The following is an 18,941-nucleotide window of genomic DNA, read 5'->3' on the forward strand; positions in this document are numbered from 1 at the left end:
CTGTGGGACTCTATTCACAAGGTAAGGAATCCACTGGCAGATGTATCTATCAGAAGAACAAGTTACACACCTTCGGTAACGCTTTTTCTGGTAGATACAGTATCTGCCTGTGGATTCTCACTGACCCACCCGCCTCCCTGTTGTCCACTCTTCTATACCTGAGCTACTGTAACGTATATATTTTTATTGTCAAAGGAAATGTTTATCACAATTTGTTTTCCTGCATTGGTTTCACGCTGTGTGTGTTATCTTGACATTTGTGTACTGTGTGTAGGAAGGTGGATATCTGACTATGGTTACCCCCAAACTTTTTGCCTGGTGTTTAGCTGGTTTTTGACTTAGTTGGCCTGGGATCCTGCTATTCAGGGCCCCAGGCTGATTGCTCTCTCCTTAAAATGGACTCCATGTACCTTAGGTGCATAACACAATTGGAATTGGTTCACCTTGTTGGCCCCTGTAACAGTGTACCCTAGGTACCCAGGGCATAGGTGCATCCAAGGCCTACCAGGGGCTGCAGCATGTATTGTGCCATCCCTGGCCTGGCCTCCATATTTGACACAACTGGCTGATCACTCAGCTGGGGTAAGTTGGTGTAATCACCTCTTACTTAGATATAGTATCCCTATATCTAACCTTAAACTGGACACATATGTTCCTATCAGCCACTCCTATGGAAGGCCTCTTCAATCCAGGAGGCAGAGTGCTTGGAAATATGTGAGATGGTGCTCTAGCATGAGCTGAGCCCGTCTGCAGCTGTCGGGAACCACTCCCTAAGCTGTTCCGGGATATTGCCATACCATATACTCTTAAGTGCATTATAATCCTCGCGGTTAAATGCTATCTTTGGTTTGGCTTTATCAAAACATGTCGAGTAAGGTGTCATACGAATTGGAATACTATCTCCTCGACAGTTCTGTCGACGGGGATAGCATTCCACACTTCTAGAGGGACACGACATGTGTGTAGCCTTAACCCCGGTTAAAGTTAAACAGAGCCTCAGCATCACAAAATGGATGCTGCCACCACAGACACGAGTCTGACCTCCTGCTGCTGGGAGTCCTTCCAGCGAGGGAGGCTTGGACAAAGGGTTTCCTGCCTTGGGAGGTGCGAGCACCACCCCAGACAGGGTTTTGTGTATTGGGTAGGACAGGGCTGAATAGATTGAGACATGCCCGGGGCACACAAGGTGTCCCCGTGCATAAGCCAGTCCAAACCGGCCCTGGGACTTTCCAGACCCAGGCCTGGCGAGGAGCTGGACAAAGGAAAGGGGGTGTAACCGCCCCCCTTCCTGGTTCCTCCCCGAAGAGGGACCTAGTAGGTGATCCACCCCTCAGATTGGGAATAAGAGTGGGAGCAGTGCCATTGCACAGGAGATCATCCTAAATCAACTTGAAATAAAGAAGAAGACTGGACTTCGACATTCTGCTGCACAGAAGACTGAAGAGAATCTCCCTTGTGGCCTAGGAGTGGCCACCCTGTGAACATAGGCACCAACCAGCAACTTGACATCTGCTTTGCCGCCGCCTCCCGCAGGAGCCCGAGCCCAGAGCCTGACAAGACCCAGGCTCCCAGACCTTTCACAGCCCGATCCACAGTCCCTGCAAAGAAGGGACCCGTGGAGGCACCGAGTGGCGTGGGACCGGACCTCTTGGAGGACACTCGAAAAGCTGACTGCGCAGCAACCGAGGCATCCTCGATGTTGTGCTTTAGGGACTGAGAACCCCCACCACCGAGCAGCCCTTGCACCGAAGGTCAGCCCCCCAGCATCTCCACGATCTGCGTGGGGCCCTTTTGCACTGTGCCACTCGACACGCCATCCCGGCCACTAGCCACGTGGTCAGCGGCCATCTTGGCGACGAAACCGACAAACTACACTGCGGGTCTGGTTGCTCCACACTTGTCCTAGCTCCTGTGAAAAGGAGCACCCGCTCTGACCTTGTTGGTCCGAGTGTTAAGCCTTTTTTGATTCCTGTGTGGCTTGCATTAGCTAAGGCCTGTTTGCTCCGATCAAGTTGCCGACACCGCCAACAGCGAGAAGCCTGCGTGGGACAGGTCGTGACCGACTCCTGGATGTCCTCAACCCCCGGTGTCCACGTGGCTGCAGAGAGAAGCTACACCTCAACGCCTGTTTGCACCCGACATCGCCTGGTTCCAATCTGGTTCCACGGTAGTCACTGGCTAGTGACTTTGAACATTGTCCCCTCTGCTTTCAGGTCTTCACAACTTCAGATCCACCCTTGGATCCACCGGAACTCTTCACATCGAGCCGCCTGCAGCATCTTCAGCTCTAAGCACCATCGATCAGCGTGACGAAACACGACACTACTTCGACCCTGTGCACCCGCTTCCTGTGGGTGAGGTAACTCAGCTCCGCCGGTGTTCCTACACTGGTACACATCTCAAGGGCCTGTGTCTTAAGTTTCAGCGTTCTAGGTCACTCGGAAGGTTCCGAACTATCTAACTTTGTACTTTTTACGCACCATAGACTTTACATTGGTGAGTGCGTGCACTTTAAACACTGCACCGAGTCCCGCTGGCCTTTCCCGACTTAGTCACTGCTAGTCTCGAATAGCTCCAGCGATTCCCAAGGCCCTAGGCCTGTTTCCGTTCTGATTGGTATCTCTTATACCACTTTCTTAGTATATGGTTTAGGTGGCCCCTAGGGCTCATCCATATTGTGCAACTTTTGTGTATTTTAAACTGTCTTGTGATTTAACGCTTGTGCTTCTGACAAAGAGTCCAGGGGATTTTATAGTTAATAAATCAATATATATTTTCAATATATATCTGTGTGGTATCCTTTCACTTGGTATTCAAGGGGGTTGTGTATGGTAATACAGCTGGCTTCACATGCCTTTCAGAGTTTAGCCTAAGACTGCTTTGTCCACGTTACCACTAGGATAACTGGTCTACAAGGTTGAATTACAACCAATCATCATAAGGGTTGCTTGGCATGGTACAAAGTGATCACTAGAATTAGTGAGCATTATATATCAGGCCAACTTCTCACATTGGTGAGCAGCGGATTGGGATCTGAGCTTGCTGTTGTTTTACCATTACAATCTTTGAGATTATCATTTGAAAGATCATACAGGTACCTGCTAGGTACATATAAAACAAGACCAGTATACTTAAGTTCTACTGAACTTAGTTTTTGTAGAGCAAAGGGAGTAGCACACCCTGACTACAACTACTAGATAGGTTTAGTAGGTAAACACCAGTGTAGGTAGATTGCAACACATCCACCCACACTAGAGCAATGTCTGAAGCAGAGGGTTCCACTGGGAACATCCCTGTTGAGAGTGACCCTCCAAGGGCACCATCCAAATTTGCTATTTTTTCCTTTAAGGAATTAAGACAGCGTTGTGTCTTAAGGGGTCTGAGGACAGGGCCTTCCCCAACCACAGACCACCTTAGAGAGATCTTGGATCAGTCTGAGACTCTAAGGACCTCTAAGGCAGACCCCACAGGGGATGCTGAAGGAGGCCATCCTTCAGAGGATGACACTGTAGACACCCCTGTCCCTATCATCCTGGTAGATGAGGAAGCCCCCATCACTGGAGCTCCTCAGGTAGATGAGGAGGAGGAAGAGGAAGAAGAGACAGAAGGGGGGAGCAGTGAGTCAGATGACGACAGAAATAGTCAGGTGCTGGTCAGTAGACTGAACCAGGCTAACTTAAGCCTATTTGGGACTGAATCTGGTAACAACCCATTCAGACCCCCAGGTGGACTTAACCAGTAGCCTAGGAGGAGAAGGACTCACTCAGGTGACTCTAACAACTCCCATGCTTCTAGAGGTTCTCATGGTCACTCCAGAAGGGAGATGACTAGCCCTTAGAGAAGGGAACATGAGGCCAAAATGAGAGAGGCTGAATTGAGGATCCAGAGACAAGAGTTAGAGGTTGCCCTGGCCCAAGAGAAACTTGCTAGAGCAAGACAGCCTAGAGAGAGTGGATTAGGATCCACTGGTGGCAGCACTATCCCTAAGAATAAAGACAGGTCTTTTGATACAAGAAACCTGAGTAAGATTGTGCCCGCCTACAAAGCTGGGGATGATATCCACAAATGGATAACTGCAATGGAGAGAGCCTGCAGAGTACAGCAGATCCCTCAGGAGCAGTGGGCAGCAATCTTGTGGCTCTCCTTTGAAGGTAGAGGCAGAGACAGACTCCTCACAGTTAGTGATGGGGATTCCAGAAACTACATGGTCCTGAAGAGCGCCCTGATTGATGGGTTAGGCTTTACCACTGAACAGTACAGGTTAATGTTCAGAGATACCCAGAAGACACAGACTCAGGACTGGTCTGAATTTGTTGAATGTGCCACTAAGGCTCTGGAGGGCTGGTTGCTGGGAAGTAAGGTTACTGACTATACAGGATTGTATAATTTAATTATGAGAGAGCAAATCTTAAGTAATTGTCAAAATCAGCTTCTACATCAGCACCTGGTTGACTCTGATCTGACCTCCCCACAAGAATTGGGTAGGAGGGCAGACAAATGGGTCAGAACCAGGATCAGGCCTAAGAACCAGGGTGGTGACCAAAAGAAAGAGACTACCAAGCCTCAAGAGAAGGGTGGGGATAAAAGTAAGGAAAAGACTTCCCCAGGGCCCCAAAACTCCAAGAATGGGGGTGGGTCCCAAGATACTTCTTCAACCCAGAAAAAGCCTTATTGTCATACCTGTAAACAGGTGGGGCATTACAAAACAGATAGCTGTTGTCCCAAGAATGGCAAAAAAGAGAATATACCTCCAGGTAAGGCTCCAACACCTCCTGTCACTGTTAGCAGTGGTCCCCCAGGTGGTGGGAGCACCCCCAAGAATTTGGGTGGGTTTACTTTTGGAGGACAGGTGGACTCTGGCCTATCCAGGTCCCCTAACTCAGATACTCTTGTCTATGAGACTGGCATGGGGTTTGCCAATTTCACTGCTTGCCCAAACACTTTGAGCAAGTATAGACAGGAGCCCCTCATCAATGGTTTGAAAGTTGAGGCCTACAGAGACACAGGGGCTAGCATCATCATGGTGGCTGAATGTCTAGTCCCCTCAAGGCAACTTTTACCTGATGCCAAATATCAGGTGACAAACATTGATGGCATAGAAACCAATCATCCCATGGCAGTGGTCAATCTTAGCTGGGGAGGTGTCACTGGCCCAAAGAGAGTGGCAGTGGCGTTTTGTTAAGCGCATACTACCCGGAGGCCTCGTAGCCAGTGTCAGCAAACTTGCCTGTAGTTTGCCTACTGGGTAATGATTTGGAAATCTCAGCCTGGGCTGAGGTTGAACAACAAACCCATTCTAAAATGGTAAATCTCCATGGAAAGGTTAGTGGGGCTGTGATGGCTACAGCCCCAATCCAAGATGTCCTTCCTGAAAAGGTTGGGAGGGCTGAGCAAACCTCAGCCCCATCTTTAGCTAACTTCCCTCCTGAAAAGAGTAGCAGGGCTGTACTGGTAACTGCCCATACCCAAACTGAGTCTCCTCCTGAAAAGGTTGGAGGGGCTGTGATGGCCACAGCCCAAACTCAAACAGATACATGGGTAGTGAAGCCTGAAATGATGGATCACTCCACCCAAACTGAGAGCATGGAGGAGGAAGAGAAATCTCCCCCTCACCAGACTTTAGGAAAGGATCAGCCTCCTCATGGAACTGATCTTACCCCTGATGAAGGAACTGTCCCAGAGGTTGTTAGGCCTGGCCTGACAGAGCCTCTGATGGCAGTGGACCCTTCTCAGGTGGGACCCAGTGTGGAGCAGGTAACCTGCCCCTCTCTACCTTGCCTTACTCAGCCCAGGGCTGCAGAGGGCAAGAAGGACAGTGAGACCCAAAGGGCCCCCTGTCAAATAAAGCACCCCCATCAACAAATTAGGGGCACCGAAACTAGTAGCCCTAGTGAGGTGCAAACTTTAAAAACTCCTGAGGGATCCCCTTTAAAAGTAGTTAGGGACCTCCCCCAGATGGATATTGTTGGGCACAGCCAAACCTGGGACCCTAAGGGCCCAAACCTGAACTGTCCCTCCAGTAAGCCAAACAGAGGGACTCAGCCTCCAGCTTTAGGTAGCCAGAGGTTGACCCCGAGAGCACAGTGCAACTCAGTCAGAGAAAGAAAGGCACACATGGTGGAGAGTGATTGGAGGAAGCTGAGCCCTACAGAGGAAACTCACTTCAGTACTCTATCCCAACACCAGCCTTTGACTTTGCAAAGACACACCACAGGTAGAGATTCCCTATGGTGGAGACCCTCAGATGCCCTTAGGGTGAGGGATTGCTTAGTGGACCATGAGACAGGGGGTTACCAAGCCAGAGCTGGTACTTCCTTATATGGCCACTTAGGCAATATAGGCTTACCTGGTCAGGATAGCCTTATCTGCTTTCGTTTGGGGGGGGGTTATGTAGGAAGGTGGATATCTGACTATGGTTACCCCCAAACTTTTTGCCTGGTGTTTAGCTGGTTTTTGACTTAGTTGGCCTGGGATCCTGCTATTCAGGGCCCCAGGCTGATTGCTCTCTCCTTAAAATGGACTCCATGTACCTTAGGTGCATAACACAATTGGAATTGGTTCACCTTGTTGGCCCCTGTAACAGTGTACCCTAGGTACTCAGGGCATAGGTGCATCCAAGGCCTACCAGGGGCTGCAGCATGTATTGTGCCACCCCTGGCCTGGGCTTAATATTTGACACAACTGGCTGATCACTCAGCTGGGGTAAGTTGGTGTAATCACCTCTTACTTAGATATAGTATCCCTATATCTAACCTTAAACTGGACACATATGTTCCTATCAGCCACTCCTATGGAAGGCCTCTTCAATCCTGGAGGCAGAGTGCTTGGAAATATGTGAGATGGTGCTCTAGCATGAGCTGAGCCCGTCTGCAGCTGTCGGGAACCACTCCCTAAGCTGTTCCGGGATATTGCCATACCATATACTCTTAAGTGCATTATAATCCTCGCGGTTAAATGCTATCTTTGGTTTGGCTTTATCAAAACATGTCGAGTAAGGTGTCATACGAATTGGAATACTATCCCCTCGATAGTTCCGTCAACGGGGATAGCATTCCACCCTTTTAGAGGGACACGACATGTGTGTAGCCTTAACCCCGGTTAAAGTTAAACAGAGCCTCAGCATCACAAAATGGATGCTGCCACCACAGACACGAGTCTGACCTCCTGCTGCTGGGAGTCCTTCCAGCGAGGGAGGCTTGGACAAAGGGTTTCCTGCCTTGGGAGGTGCGAGCACCACCCCAGACAGGGTTTTGTGTATTGGGTAGGACAGGGCTGAATAGATTGAGACATGCCCGGGGCACACAAGGTGTCCCCGTGCATAAGCCAGTCCAAACCGGTCCTGGGACTTTCCAGACCCAGGCCTGGTGAGGAGCTGGACAAAGGAAAGGGGGTGTAACCGCCCCCCTTCCTGGTTCCTCCCAGAGGAGGGACCTAGTAGGTGATCCACCCCTCAGATTGGGAATAAGAGTGGGAGCAGTGCCATTGCACAGGAGATCATCCTGAATCAACTTGAAATAAAGAAGAAGACTGGACTTCGACATTCTGCTGCACAGAAGACTGAAGAGAATCTCCCTTGTGGCCTAGGAGTGGCCACCCTGTGAACACAGGCACCAACCAGCAACTCGAAGTCTGCTTTGCCGCCGCCTCCCGACGGAGCCCGAGCCCAGAGCCTGACAAGACCCAGACTCCCAGACCTCTCACAGCCCGATCCACAGTCCCTGCAAAGAAGGGACCCGTGGAGGCACCGAGTGACGTGGGACTGGACCTCTTGGAAGACACTCGAAAAGCTGACTGCGCAGCAACCGAGGCATCCTCAACGTTGTGCTTTGGGGACTGAGAACCCCCACCACCGAGCAGCCCTTGCACCGAAGGTCAGCCCCCCAGCATCTCCACGATCTGCATGGGGCCCTTTTGCACTGTGCCACTCGACGCGCCATCCTGGCCACTAGCCACATGGTCAGCGGCCATCTTGGTGACGAAACCGACAAACTACACTGCGGGTATGGTTGCTCCAGACTTGCCCTAGCTCCTGTGAAAAGGAGCACCCGCTCTGACCTTGCTGGTCCGAGTGTTAATCCTTTTTCGATTCCTGTGTGGCTTGCATTAGCCAAGGCCTGCTTGCTCCGATCAAGTTGCCGACACCGTCAGCAGCGAGAAGCCTGCATGGGACAGCTCGTGACCGACTCCTGGACGTCCTCGACCCCCGATGTCTACGTGGCTGCAGAGAGAAGCTACACCTCAACGCCTGTTTGCACCCAACATCGCCTGGTTCCAATCTGGGTCCACGGTAGTCACTGGCTAGTGACTTTGAACATTGTCCCCTCTGCTTTCAGGTCTTCACAACTTCAGATCCACCCTTGGATCCACCGGAACTCTTCACATCGAGCCGCCTGCAGCATCTTCAGCTCCAAGCACCATTGATCAGCGTGACGAAACCCGACACTACTTCGACCCTGTGCACCCGCTTCCTGTGGGTGAGGTAACTCAGCTCCGCCTGTGTTCCTACACTGGTACACATCTCAAGGGCCTGTGTCTTAAGTTTCAGCGTTCTAGGTCACTCGGAAGGTTCCGAACTATCTAACTTTGTACTTTTTACGCACCATAGACTTTACATTGGTGAGTGCGTGCACTTTAAACACTGCACCCGAGTCCCGCGGGCCTTTCCCGACTTAGTCACTGCTAGTCTCGAATAGCTCCAGCGATTCCCAAGGCCCTAGGCCTGTTTCCGTTCTGATTGGTATCTCTTATACCACTTTCTTAGTATATGGTTTAGGTGGCCCCTAGGGCTCATCCATATTGTGCAACTTTTGTGTATTTTAAACTGTCTTGTGATTTAACTCTTGTGCTTCTGTGCTCATAAAGAGTCAAGGGGATTTTATAGTTAATAAATCAATATATATTTTCAATATATATCTGTGTGGTGTCCTTTCACTTGGTATTCAAGGGGGTTGTGTATGGTAATATAGCTGGCTTCACATGCCTTTCAGAGTTTAGCCTAAGACTGATTGGTCCACGTTACCACTAGGATAACTGGTCTACAAGGTTGAATTACAACCAATCATCATAAGGGTTGCTTGGCATGGTACAAAGTGATCACTAGAATTAGTGAGCATTATATACCAGGCCAACTTCTCACACTGGGTATACTATGTATATATTTGCTGTCATCGGTCCGTCCGTGTACCTTGAAGGCACTGAAAAAAGGGCGGAACTGATGTCATCACGCCGGCGTGGGCCTATTATGGTGTCGGTGACATCAGCGGAGTCGTGCGCGATGCCGTGCCTCTGTGACATCGTCCACGTCGGCGCGAAGCTAGTAAAAGAATTTCCGAATGTTGCTGACGCAAGGGGATATTCACAAGCTGAGGAATCCACAGACAGATACTGTATCTACCAGAAAAAGCGTTACCGAAGGTAAGTAACTTGTTCGTTAGTCCCTCCTTAATACCGCCTTGTCTTTTGTAACCTCCCATGAGGACTGGTCCTTTTACTTCGGTACGTCTTAATGAGTCTGTAAGCACTATTTTCTTTAATGCTTTTCTCCTACTGCACGCACTATATGCTTTCCTACAACATTCAGCGCGCCATGTGCTCTTTCACTGAAAAAAGCATTTTTTTATCAACTTGACAAACAAATGCTTTTTTTAGTAAAAACACCCTATATCACAGCTATTAAATAGCGTCTGCGGACCTTTCGTTAGATATGACTTGTTTGAAAAAAGGGGCAGCATGGCCTCTGTTATTGTGAAAGTGCAGCATGGGGCGCCTGTAAACAACAAGAATTTGCAGTGCAATAGGTTTCGCATTTTAGAAACTTTGACCTATTGGTACTGTAAATGGCAATGCCTTTTATTACTGCAGATTTTATAAACACATAAGTAAAAGGCAAGGTCATTTACAATGTCAATAGCTCAAAATCTCGCAACTGCGAGACCTATTGCATTGTAAATGCTTGTTATAAACAGACAACCGTCCCGGGACTGTTAATTCCAATTGATTCAATGCTTCAGCTAAAGTATCATTCAGAGAGAGTCCTGTTCTGTGATACCGAAGCCAGGTATTCAGCTAAACAAGCCATCGTGCCAGGGTGCCTTCTTGCCTGAAAGAAAAGCAAATGTGGGCAACGAGTTGATCTCCAAATGTAAAGAGTAATCTTCAAACGCAAGTGATGCTTTGGAGTCAGTACTGGCTTTAACTAATTGAATCACTTGAAGCTTTATGATGACAAAGATTCATTCTTTTTGAGTGGCAGTGCAAAGAGTTGACAAATGATCTGTGAAGTACGTATTTATTATTTTTATTTACTTATTTATTTATTTGAGTTTTATATAGCACTGGCTGAACCCGTAGATATCAGAGCGCTTTACATGAAGAACAGTGAGTTACAAGTAACATCTGTTACAAGAGCATAGATTAAACATAGGACAGAAAAGCAAAGTTAAGGTAGTTCGTAGGTGGGAGGGAGAGACATAAACAGGGAGACAGGGAGAAACTGTGTCCAATGACCGGCTGGGTAGGTGACGGCAGAGGGGGTGAATCAGGGCCGATCTCCTCTAGGCTGTCGAGGCAGCTCCACTGGGCATCAGCCAAATTGCTCGTACTCCGCTGTCAGGATAGTGATCAGGGTTTATCTGAAAAAGGTCAGGTTCATACGGGAGTAGGAGAGAAGCGAGCCACAGTCGGATCAGAACCCTGGTGTGAATGGGGGTTAATGTTTTGAGGTGATCAAGTCGCAGACCAACCGGGGGCTCAACGTCTGGTAATGGCAGCCGCCAGAGAACCGGCGAGGCTGCGGGCAGAACAGAGTTAAAAGGCAAAGGTAGCATCTTAAGGTCAGGCATTGTCCAGGCCCATCCTTGCAGATGATACCCAGGTCACAAAAAGCCCCCAGAATAGAGCCCCATCATAAAGGGGTATCAGCTGGAGACCTCTACCACTAGGTTTGGGAGTGCCCTGAAGTCTCAGGAGCCCTCTCACGGTTGTAATCAGGGCTGGCATCTAGTGGGGGAATGTTTGTACTTTTAATAATTGTTTTTATATAGCGCTTACTACCACAGAGGGGTTGAAGGGACAGTTATGTAAAAAACTGCATTATGTACAGGCTGTGTATTACTAAAATCTCTATTTTGGGCTGAGCATTTTACCTTAAACCTTCATTTTGTTGCAGTCTATCATATACTGAGTGCAATACAAGTTTAAAGTAATGACTTACATGTTCCCACACTGTTGCCTGTCACAGGTTGTGCCCTTGTAGCAATAAAAATACACAAGTCACTGTTCTCCACTTAACCAACCAAGATTTTATGCTGTGGCTCTCTGGTTACACACAGACATCTAAGGGACATTTCTTAATAGAGATGTTATAATGTACTATAGTGCATTTCCCAGAGTAACAGCTTTTTCAAATATATTTATCATTTAAGATGCACATTATTTTATATGTAGGTTCCTGACAGTGAAAAACCAAAAGAATCATACAGAATATTTGTTTTTTTTAGACATACCTTTGGCCCCACCATAAACTCACTAACCCCTCCCCCATTGCATGCAGCATCACAGTTCCCATACTTTTCTTGCATCATATAATTTTACACTGACTGATTTTCATCTCAGCACATCATGTCTGTACTGTACAGCTTTAATCTTGTTTTGTTTTCAAATGTGGATTTCTATCTAAAATAAACTACAAAATCAAACAGGGATAATTATTTTGTACTTAAATAGGGCTTAATTTGCCTGCTGTTTGTCAACAGCTCCCAAATGTGTAGTAACAAACCCAGGAGCAGTTTAGTAAAACCTGCACAATCTTGTATGTGCTTAAAATATTATAAACGGCTTTGACAGTGTCAAATCAAAAAAACACATAGAACACAATTCAGCGCAATGTACGTATATTATTGACTGTCGATCTTATTCCTACCCAGAATCGGTGTGAAACAGAATGAAGTGTACCCCTGATATTTCTGTGACTTGACTGTGTTATTTCTTTGGACTGCCCCTAATTATAGCACCTTACACAAATGCATAAACATTGACAACACCTATTGCTCTCGGATTGCAGAGACCAATTGGCTTTGCCAATGCTTGTCACAAATACCAGTACAAAACATTAAATTCTCAGACACCCCATATCCACTTCTCCTGCCCCTCATGCAGTTCTTCACACTGGGAGAGCACCATTCAAGTGCACCCATGTACAGCCCTTATCCTCACACACTGCCTTTGTCCCGGCCACTGATATTGCCTTAGCCATTACTTCATGTAACTTACATGCCTCAATTAGCACCTCAACCCATCCTGTATGCCTTCATCAATTCACCACTTACCCATTGTCCATGGATTCACTCATCCATCCATTCTTTCAACCATAGACTCATTCTAATTGCACTCACTCACCATGCTCATAACCTTGCTGATCACTGAAGAAGCACTTCCACTTGTAAAAATAAGCAGACCTCAGGCTGATTACACGTAGACCGTAGACCGTAATGTCCGATGGGCCCGGTAACAGAGGATGGAGAAGTCCAGGTTTTGGTTTCTACATAGAAATTTCAGTTGCTAAAAGCACTGGCAGCTTAAACGGATAAGTAGGGAGTTGGGGTTGTGGTGAATGTTGAGGGAGCTCAGAGAGTGAAGTTTGTAAGGACAATAAAATGTTTGTAGATCTCTGTGTGAGTATTTATTATTATTATTATTATTATTTATTTTTATAAAGCGCGATAGTCACCCGGAGGTATCCCAGCGCTGAGGAACCCTAATTCACCAGATCTGAGGAGCGGGAGCTGAGGTCGGAAGAGAGGAAGGATGAAGGATCAAAAATAGGGGGGAGGGGTGCACCGGTTAGGGAAAGAGGTGTGTTTTTAGCAGCTTCCTGAAGCGCAGGTATTGTGGTTCAAGTCGTAAGTCACGAGGAAGTGAATTCCAAAGGCGGGTGGCTTGTACCGAGAAGCGTCTTCCTCCTGATCGGGTTTTCCTGAATCGAGGGGTATTGATAAGGTTTTCTGCGTTGGAACGGAGGGATCTGGAAGTTATGTAGGGGTTGACAAAATTGCTGAGGATTGAGGGGCCTTGGTTATGCTTGGTTTGGTGAATGTGCCCTTTGAACCAGTTGCCTTCTGTTTGTCGCTTCTATTTTAAGTAAAGTTGGCGGTTAGTGATATGGGGGCATATTATCAAGAACGGCGTTAAAATTATCGCTGGTTTAGCCGCAGAAAACTGTCGCTAAAGCGGCGATAATGGGATTGATAATATGCCCTGAAGAATATCAATAGAAGCCCATGTTCACACCAGAACATGGGCTTCTATGGGAATTCTCTAGGGCATATTATCAAGCCCATTATCGCAGCTTTAGTGGCAGTTTTCTGCCGCTAAACCGGCGATCATGTGTAACGCAGTCCTTGATAATGTGCCCCATAGTCTTTGCATAATTTAAAAAAGTCGAAATCACTTTAAAGGAAAGAAAAAAAAATGTGTAGTGGTGAAACCCTCTTCATTGTATTTCAGGCTTCGACTTTCCCTAGAGAAGTGTTTAAACCTCTGTGGCTTCAAGATCTGCATAAACCACTAGATTCAGTGCGCAGGAAAAATATGGCTCATTCAAAAAATCACAAAGAATCATCTGATGAAGAAGAAATTTTCAACAAAGCTACTCTTAGGTGTGGTATTTGACTTTTTTTTCTTTCTAATTTATCTTGGAAAAAGCTTATATTTGTATAATTCGATTTATAAAACGTATGGCAAGCAAGGTTCGTAATGTTCCAAAATTCTAAGTGTTCTTATATTGCAGTTATAATCACCGTTGTTCTATTAAGTTGTTTCACATTTCCTAGAACGGTTAAAACCTGTGTCCTATGATATTTTTGATTTCAATAGCAAGCTTGCTTTTGCCAAGCTCTGTTGCTTTTTGTATTGCAGCGACGGCTCGTGGAGGGAGTTACGGTGGGGCAGGAGGGTGGGGAGGGGGAGGGGCAGGGTGGAGGTTGCTAAAAACCGGCATATGGATAATTGCAGGTAAGTAAACAATTTAATTAATAAAACGAATTTCGTAGCTCGCACTGCATTGCATTTTGCGATGCAAGGCGCACTAAGAAATTCGTTTTATTAATTAAATTGTTTACTTACCTGCAATTATCCATATGCCGGTTTTTAGCAACCTCCACCCTGCTCCTCCCCCTCCCCACCCTCCTGCCCCACCGTAACTCCCTCCACGAGCCGTCGCTGTTGTATTGATGACAGAAACACCCCAAGTACTCCACTTGCCAATCTAGGTGTCTGCCCACCGGTAGGGGGGGGGCTGTGCCCTCTTGGGCCATTTGGCGTCTCCCTTGGCATGCCCATACCTGTGCACTGGGGGACAAACGTCCCTGTCTGCTTATCAAAGAATCCCTTCTTTCTGGGTTCCGCCTGGGACTGGTTACCACTGTTCCACTGGGAAGTAATTTGGGGGCCTTTTGAGAACTTACTTTTAAGTTTTTCTCATCCCTCTTTCTTCTGGTGGGACCTCTGACCACCCTTTTGGGAATTCCCCAGATGTTTTCTGGACACTTTGATGCTGACTTAGTGATCTACCTTGTCAGTAACCTTCCAAGGGTCAGTCAATTTGATGTCCACTAGGTGCTGATGCAGTTCCATAAAGCAAATGTTGAGCATGTGCTCCCTGAGATTCAAGTTGTACAGCCAATCATAATCATTGGCTTTGCTGCATCTAATCCAACCAATCATTGCTTTGCTGGAGTAGTCCAGGAAATCCACCCAAAACTGATTTGAGAGCTTGTGGGTGTCTTTGAACATCTGCAAAAACAACAGTTTGGACAGAATGCAGAACAATGTCCTACATTCACCCCAGTACAAAGATCTGGGCATAAATCTGTGGTTTTTTTTTGCACTCCACATCACCCCATTTCAGACATGCAAATCAGCCTTGACCCTGTGCCTCATGGGAACAGTCCAGCCCGAACTGCCAAGCCATGTCTTTCCTGGACTGGAATCAAGCATCCTAGGACCGGTTTCTGGCTATTATGGGCATGTACCAGTTTTAGTTCTCTACTTCTAGGGTCAGAAGAGTGTTCATCACCACTAAGGGCATATGCTTTCACAGGCCACCATCATAGTGCTGCTCTGGGATCTTGTGTAAACTCAGGCTCACCTCATACACAGAAAACCATTTGTCAATGTAATTGCACACCACATAAATAGGTACCAGGTATTTGAGTATATGGAACTGCTTGTCCTCTTCAGACACTGATTGTATGCTGCCAAAATTGCTGCTAGTGTCTGATTGCTTTGTCTTAACCTCCAGCTCTCTGATACTGTGCTCATGGGACAGTCTCCTTTACTCCATGGCTATTTTCTTTTACTTAATTGCCAGTTCCTTCTCTATTTTTAATTTGGCCATCTGCAGCTAAAACTCCCTCTCTACCTTCTTGTCCACCAGTTCCTCTGGGGACAGGGCATGCAACGATACACTGCTTCCTGCTCTGGCAGAGATCCTTCAGTGGAGGGGTCATCCTCCTCCACTGAAGGCTGCATTTCAGGACTGGTGTCCAGATCCTAATCTTGCTTTTCCAGATTATCCTCATCCTCCTGCGAATTTATGGCAATTAGTGACATCAGGCCCTCAGAGCTTGCTGTAGGTCCACCTCTTGGTGGGAGCCCCCTTTCCTTGCAGAATTGCTTGGGCTTAACCACAGTGTAGATTTCCAAGCTGACCAGCTCTAATTCCATTACTACAAATATGGTCACACACAATCATGTCGTAAAAAGTAGATTTGGAAAAACAAAAGTCTCCAACCAATGAAAAATTTGAAAAACTCAAATTGGTCTTAAATATTTATGTGGAATGGTAGTGTAACACACAAATTACATTATGGCACTGCACAAACAAAAGTTCTAATCCACACTGCTAAACACCAGTGTAAGAAATAGAGTTGTTGGTTGACTCGGTTTGAGTCCCTGTTAGCTGCAACCACAATCTTTCTCATAGATAAGTCACAAGCAAACTCTAAATTAACCTTTGCTAACCCTTGTGTACCTTGACACAGAGCAGGCAATGTGTAAAGCATTTGTGCAATATGTCAAACAGTGCAAAGACACCATAAAAGGATCCCACATCAGATTAGAAAAATAGATACATTTTTAATATATAGCACACGTCAAATGCCAAAAATGTAATCAGCAGAACAGGGAAACAACAACTTTAAAGATTTCAGTAAAAAAATGCACCAAAAAAGCACAAAGTGCCAATTGTGGATATCTGATTGCACATGACAGGGACAAAGTCACATATTTAGGCCAACTGCGACAGAGCATGGGCCGGCTACAGGGACCCCATTGAGACAGCTGAACAGAGTACCTTAAATACTGATGTGCAGAGCTTTGTAAGGTCCAGCGTCGAGGATGCGATGCATCGGTTCTGAGAAGCTGTAATGATAGGTCCTGCATCTTCGTCAAGAATCTCATCAACGAGGACTTTTCATATGATGCAATGTGTAGTCAGGGCAATGTGTCAGTCCCAAGGAGCTACGAGGCTGCAACCTGGAGTCCATTGTCGAGGCTACCAACAAATAGGGATGCAAGTACCTGTGCGGAGAATGCATCGGTCAGTGGCAGTTCTGAAGAGGTTGCGGGCTGCAGAGGCGATGCAGGTCTTTGAAACGGGTCTGATCCATGCAGTAGTGGCGATGCGTCAGTTCTTCTTGTTGTTGCGCTGTGCAGCAGAGGAGGTGCATCAGTTAGGCTCGGTCCACAGGGGCTGGCAGAACACCTTAGGCCCACTGCCAAGGGTCCACACCATGGGTGGCACCACTTGGCAGGGTAGACAGGAAGATAGCAGAGTCCAGGTGCTGGAGTCATGGTTTTTGGAACTGTCTGTCCCTGAGGCAGGAGGCCAGCCAACTGGGCCTTGGAGTCACTCTATGTCCCTTGGTTCAACAGATGCAGGTCCAGGCCTTCTAACCCAGGCAAGAGGGCAGCAAACAGCACAGTAGTCCTTCAGAGCAGCAGTCCAGCAGAGTGGCAGTCCTTTCAGCATCACACCAGTCTTTCTTCCTGGTGGATTATCCACAGGTCCAGAAGTGTACTGAAGAGTTTGTGCCTGAGATTCAATATTTATGCAGAGGTCTGCCTTTGAAGTGAGAGAAGCTTCTGGAGGTTCCCTTTTGAAATGACCTGCCTTCCTGGTCCTGGCTCCAGACTAACTGCCGGGGATATGCAGCCCTTTGTGTTGAAGAATGACATATTCAAGTTTAAGTTGCGCAGTGCCCAGATCCTCACTTTTAATGTTATGCTCTAAATTTCAATACTGAAAAACAAATGTAAGAGTTTTCGCTACCAAGACATGTAAAACTTCGCAGTATATGTCCTATTTTTAAATACACCTCACCCTGCCCTATGGGCTGTCCAGGGCATACTGCAGGGGTAACCTATATGTATTAAAAAGGCTGGATTGGGCCTGGCAAAAGGTGTATTTTTCCAGGTAGAACTGGTAGTTTAACTGCACACACATGCTGAAATGGAAGGCCTGAGACATGTATGAAAGGAATACTTAAGTGAGTGGTGTAATAATAATAATAATAAAACCATTTTTAAAGCGCCTGGTTACCCCTAAGACGGTGTGTCCCCGCGTTGAAATGCTACTACTCCCAGATGAGACAGAAAGTATTGGGGAACCAATTATTTGGGGAAGAGATAAGTTTTTAAATATTGTCTGAATCTCGTTTCGGAGGGCTCCATTCGAAGGTTTAGGGGAAGGCTATTCCAGTGCTTGCAAGCCAAGAAGCGGAAGGAGGTACCTCCCATTCTGGTTTTGTGAACACGGGGAAGTTGGAATAACATCACACCGGCGGATCTGAGATTTCGGGTGGGGCGATGAATAGTAAGGAGTCTTTGCAGATAGTTGGGGCCTTTTCCCTGGGCAATACGGTGAGCCATACATAGTGCCTTGAATTTAATGCGCTCCACAATGGGGAGCCAATGGAGTTTACGCAATGCTGTCTTACCGGATGCCCTGCGTGGAAGATTGAGTACCAAGCGGGCCGCGGCATTTTGGACACCCTGTAGCTGTTGAATGCCTTTTTTGCTCAGGCCAAGAAGAAGGGCATTACCATAATCCAGATGTGGCGTAACCAGAGCGTGGATAAGTTTCTTCCTGGCACCGAAGGGGAGCAGATCGAGAACTTTGCGGAGCGTTTTCAATATTCCAAAGCATTTTCCAGTGATTTTATTAATCTGTTGCTTAAAGGAAAGCTCCGCATCGATCATGATTCCCAAATTTTTGACAGCCTCTGCTGGGCGGGGGATTGGCCCCAATTCCGTTGGCCACCAATCCTGCGACCAAATGGAGGAGGCCTTACCGACCACCAACAACTCCGTTTTATCGCCATTTAGGCGGAGGCAGTTGCTGTTCATCCATCCTGCCACAGCCCGCATACAGTTGGAGAAGTTAGCGGCTTCCTCAGGCTGGTTGTTGGCGAGTTGGATTATTAATTGGGTATCGTCAGCGTATGTGACGACATCCACACCATAGGATTCCACAATATGTGCCAAAGGCTCCATATAAATATTGAACAGTGTAGGGCTCAAACTTGAGCCTTGTGGAACCCCATGCCTCAACTTACGAGGAGATGATTTGTAAGGAGGGCAATGCACCTGAAAATTCCTATTTTCCAGAAAGGATTTTATCCACTCCAGGGCTGGACCTTCTATTCCCATGTCGGAGAGGCGTGACAGCAGCGTTGAGTGCAGCACGGTGTCAAATGCTGCACTAAGATCTAAAAGTACCAACGCTGCTGTCTGCCCTCCATCAACCAGTTGTCTTAGGCGTTCAGTGGAAAAGAGGACCGCGGATTCAGTTGAATATCCTGCTCTGAATCCAGACTGGGTAGGGTGAAGACGGTAGTTCTCTTCGATGAATTTCATAAGTTGCTTATTCACAACCTTCTCCA

The 18,941-nt window shown here is 47.2% G+C and overlaps 1 protein-coding gene across 1 annotated transcript in view; it reads left to right on the plus strand.

Moving 5' to 3' along the window:
* Window positions 1-13,668, plus strand: part of LOC147716885 (uncharacterized) — a 2,312,058-nt gene extending 2,298,390 nt beyond the window's left edge. Inside the window, exon 13 of the mRNA XM_086919819.1 lies at window positions 13,504-13,668. Within this exon, the coding sequence (XP_086775945.1) occupies window positions 13,504-13,668 (165 nt within the window). The remainder of the gene's footprint in view (window positions 1-13,503) is intronic.
* Window positions 13,669-18,941: the final 5,273 nt, after the last annotated feature.

This window comes from Lissotriton vulgaris, chromosome 5 (assembly GCF_964263255.1).
Source record: "Lissotriton vulgaris chromosome 5, aLisVul1.2, whole genome shotgun sequence".
Lineage (NCBI taxonomy): Eukaryota > Metazoa > Chordata > Amphibia > Caudata > Salamandridae > Lissotriton > Lissotriton vulgaris.